Genomic DNA, 5,045 nt, shown 5'->3' with positions numbered 1-5,045 from the left:
TTTATTGAGGAGTCTAGGAGCAGTAAGTGAGATAGCTACAGCCCCGAGGGGTGCGGTGATGATTATAACCAATACAGCCATCGCCAGAACCTGAAAAAAATAATGAATATACAAATTGGTCTATAAGGATTTTAGGCTTACAATTTAACATGTTTACATTACCCGGATCACTCCTAATAGGAGAAATCAGCTCAGCCGTGATATGCGGAAAATAAGAAATGCCTGTCTTGAGTAGGACAATTGATAGCACAAACCACTCTTACAACCTTTCAAGCTGTGCATCTTGTGATAAGCAAACCACATCTATGACATCACGGCCGATTTTCCGATACAGGGGCATAGTTTGAAGGATGGTTCGGGCAACCCTCCTACCCGTTCCAAAGAGGTCATAAACGTCATCTTTTTGCCAGTATTTAAGGTGTTGATAGACGGTTATTTTGAAACAAACAAAGAACATTTCATTTACAACCACAACAACTCCTATCAATCCTATCTCGTTTTCTCAATGTGTGGCTAAAATCGTAGAATAGGTATGTGCAACTTTTTTGTCGTCTGTGGATCGCAAACCTCTAGTACCCACCCCGCATGCAGTTGAATATATCTTATCACTCGCCCCTACCTTTGTGCCAAGTTCTATAAATTCTGGATCGCTTCCCTTTTCACGTGCTGTATCTAGAGCAACAGAACCCACAGCTGCCTGAAATTACACATTTCATTGTCAAAATGGTCATTCCATTCAAATTTTTTTTACAAGATTACCTGTCAGACAATCTGTCACAGTGAAGATTATTTTTTTCTCATCAAAGTGAAGTAATTTAGTTTCAGTGTCTAGATTTCGAAAATCACGCCTATTCCACCTTGCTATGGGAAACTTCTCCGATCAAAAGAAACAATACCTATACCATACATAAAACTAATAACAAAAGTAATATACATCTCTAGAAATAAGTTCCCAGCTCTTGGCATTGGCGTGCAAATTTTGCTTCTTTCAAATTGTTTAAACACATACCTGTACAGTAGCTTTAGGTAGCCAGGCGAATGGTACAAAGAATCGTTCTTTCCAGTTTAATTCTGTACCGAACATAACAAAAAATGATACAATAACTCTGATAGTTAGTCCGATAAATAATACACCAGTACCAGATCCTGCAAGATAAAACATATTTCATTTACATCAGTATTGGCCCTGATAGATCCTGAATGATAAATCATTTCATCTATAGGATTTTTGGCCCACTAGGGATGGGGCATTTGATCATTCAAAAAATAGTCTGTACCCCCACATCAATTCAGAGCAATTTCAAAATATGACTTTTCAAATAGTTTTTTTTGAGGAGAACACACTCAAAAACAGTTGTCCTCTAATTGATACAGTGTGCTCACACGTGGACTCATAAATTATCACGGACATCTAGCTAACACGCCACAATTTCAGTTGTGTGTAGTCAGAAAGATTCAAGAGCATCTCAAATAGATTGCAGATGACGGTGGTCGAAATAGAGGATCGACCACACGTACCAGGTAAAACACCAGAAAATCACGACATGTCATGGCTGGAAAGCTATTTGAGGTCCAGGGTTTATACGAGGGAATCTATTGCAAACAAAACAAAGTATACGAACGCAAGTCGATTACATTAATTTCCCTTTAAATTCGGGTGGTATGTTTATAAAAAGAATTGCTCACCAATGAGATCGACCTTGACCTTTGAAATATCCACTTCCGCACCGATTAAACCAAATAATAATGGTTGGAAAATCTGCCATAATCTGGCGAAAATTTGAGAAACTTCGTTCTGAAACAGTATAAACATTTACACGGTGAATAAGTTGTAAAGAAAACTGAGGTGTGTCTTTCACATAAACAATCCCGTGGTGTAAGACCACTAGCCAGCAAAATAAATTAGGTGGATATGAAAGGAGACCATACTTCCAATTCACATAGCAGCTCTGGATCGCCACTCCAGCATTCTCGTCTCTCCAGCCAATAGAAATAATTCTGAACAAAACTTACGTTTCCAGCCCAACCATCACGTCTCCATCCATGAGCAGCAACAAACGCCATGGTTAAACATGCCAGAGCACCTGCTCCGGGAAGCTCCAAGGTTCTGCTCCCGAACACCGAGAACAATCCGCCCCCAAATATCAGAGCGAATCGATAAAATACAACTCGGCTCTGAAAATTAAAAAAAAATAATTGTCTTTGTTGTTAGCTTTTCAAGATTGTGCTCATGTCTCTCGATTGCTACATGCGATCATTAGTTGAGACTGACGTAAAACCGACATATCTATTTCTAACATTTGATGACATGATTAGAAAACTAATGATAACATTCTAACTAAAACGTTTACTTCAAATTATATGACCCAGCTCTGCCACGCCAGACAGCAGGGTGACATAAATGATAAGGTGTTGGAACGACTTAGGCCATATTGATGATATTTCTCGATTGATTAGTCAACTACAATACATTTATTGCTCCAGATTTTGTCATATTTTGGACGTTATCTTTGGGTGTGGAATTGTTTTGCTTGTACGGGTTTTATTGACATACACAGGCAGTTGACTGACAACATAAATAATCCAAAAAAAATGTCTTACACTGTCTTTATTGGGAAGATACCACAGCGTGACTCCAAAAATCAGTCCAAAAGCTAGACCAGCTACCGCTTCTATTGGTCCATGGATCAGCGTCATAGCTAGATTTCCTGGAAGGTAAAACACGTAAATACAGTCTCAAAGATCCCGCTGAAAAAGTGGGGCACTGTCTTTAATTTGATACATTGACCAGTGAACATTTACAAAATGGCGAATCGATAATTTTAAATAATGCAAATTCTTTGTTTGCATGCTAACATCGAAAGATTTGTTGTCTTACCTTCAGAGAAAGCTATACCTAGAGCGATACCGAAACCACTGATAGCTATTACATCATCTAGACTACCAGCAGCTATAACCATGGTGGGAATTCCCTTATCTGTACCTAGCTTCTCCTCCTGGAGCTTCAACATACTGGGAACAACGACAGCTGGAGATACGGCAGAGTGGATGAACCTTTAAAGGGATTATAAAGAGGTTTTCTTAACAGAGACACCGATAGCATCAATTTACACCATTTCAAGAAAGTAGTTTCGCACCCCACCCCCATTTCTAACAAATTGTAAAATATGAATTGTACACGTTATTTGTTTTATTTGTGTTATACGTATTTAAATGTTTTTGGGGAGAACCCTCTTATATGCTCCATGGGAGGCTTGTGTCGATGGCGCTCCCACAGAACTTCCGCATTTTGAATCGACAATTAAGTCAGTCTGTCCCCTCTTTGTACCCCAAGTCTTGGGAGGCTGGTGCCACCACTGGTGTTATCATAGTGTCTGGATGTGTTAAATTACATGAACTAGTCAAGAATACCTACCCTAGCATGAAAGCCCAGGACCAGGGAAATCCTAGAATACCCCAGGCGGCTACCCCCACTGTAACAGCTTCACACAAACAAGGTAGAGCAGCAAGTCTCAGGACCACAAAAGATAGCTTCTTCAACGCTTGTGGATCTAAACCCAGCCCTGCTCGAGTTAGGATGATCACTAAAGCAATAGCCCTGAAATAGAAGCACAGAATATTTAATTGCAGTTCAACTTGCACAGTTACATCAAATCGACATGCTAGTTGTAAACACAAAAGCAAAATCGTATAAAGAAAGAAAAACAAATGCAGAAGACAGCACCTAGCTATTGGAAAGATAACAAATTCTAATTAAATCGTTCCTTAAGAAGAAAACACAAATTAAAGATGGCGGACATGTACCTACCTTAAAGCAGACGACCATTGTTTATCTATACTCTCAGCGAAATTAATAACAGGAACATTTCTCAATAAACATCCCAATAATAACATACCTGCAAATTATAAATATACAAATACATTGTGATACCCATTAGAGTTTCATCGCGGGAATAATCACAGCAATCTCTCATACAGAGAAGTTGTTCCGATCCCTTTCATGTATTGTGACTGCAAGGATCGACATCTCTGAATGGGAAAATGTAATCACGTCATAGGAATATTTGAAACGCTGGAAAAATTATGACAAAAGTTTAAGGTTTAAGTAAATGTGAAATCTTTGATAAGGGTGTCTTAAAATTTCTCCTCTAAATAATCTCCTTTTCTTAATGTAAATGGACAATAAAAATATCAGTGTTGTGATCGAACTTTTCTGATGCCGAAAGAATAATGGTTTTGGTGGTTCATTAACCAGCTCCATCACGACTCTTACTGTGCCAGTGATATTTAAGAATCGGTTCTCATCCCCTAATTCCTACTTTTCTATTGTAAGGAAAACTGGGTATGAGTTATTAATATAGCACTGAGCAGTAGAAAAGGAACAATTTAAGAAACAAGCTTACCTAAAAGGGGAGGTAATCGAATCTGCTGTACATTTAACCCAGCAATAATACACAATGGAAACAATATAATCATTCCAAAATAACTATGATAGGGCAGGGCTTCGTCTTCTTTCACTGCCCAAACTACAGCCCATAGCATTAATATAGTCAACAAAAACACTAGCCACCGGGCAGCTCGCCCATGAGGTGGACATCGTATAGCGTATAGAAAACGTTCCGGATATGACGCTTCGAATTCTAATGGATGATATTTGGTTCGGAATGGTCGTGAAATTCTGTTGCAACACCACCGCAATTTAGAACACCGTCCTGTGTACGATTCGCTGGAATTGTCTGATTCGGTCTGCCCATACTCGCTCTGTGTGGCATCAGCGAACGTGAGTGTTGCGCCGTTTTCTTCCACATTGTCCCTTAATAATATGTCTGTTACTTCCGGTTTATCAGTTTCTGATGATGACGTCATGATGATATTCACCTGAAATCACATAATAATTACAGAATAATATTTTTCACATTCAGTAAAATATTTTTATCGAGTAGGGTTGCATAATAAGTGAGGCATTTAATCAGCAGATAAAACATTGCAACACCATGGAATGTGCAATTGGGGACATTTTGCAAGAACAGCGAGGCTCATGCGAG

General features: G+C 38.9%; 1 protein-coding gene across 1 annotated transcript; it reads right to left on the bottom strand.

The window, feature by feature from the left end:
- Window positions 1-4,635, bottom strand: LOTGIDRAFT_63379 (hypothetical protein; the record flags this gene model as incomplete). The annotated part of the gene is made up of 10 exons (XM_009051053.1): window positions 1-90; window positions 620-697; window positions 1,010-1,146; window positions 1,687-1,795; window positions 2,014-2,175; window positions 2,602-2,708; window positions 2,879-3,054; window positions 3,416-3,598; window positions 3,809-3,896; window positions 4,404-4,635. Coding segments are annotated over 10 exons (1,362 nt in total), but the record flags the coding sequence as incomplete, so codon positions are not given.
- Window positions 4,636-5,045: the final 410 nt, after the last annotated feature.

This window comes from Lottia gigantea (assembly GCF_000327385.1).
Source record: "Lottia gigantea unplaced genomic scaffold LOTGIsca_16, whole genome shotgun sequence".
Taxonomy (NCBI): domain Eukaryota; kingdom Metazoa; phylum Mollusca; class Gastropoda; family Lottiidae; genus Lottia; species Lottia gigantea.
This window is presented reverse-complemented; position numbering and strand designations above follow the sequence as displayed.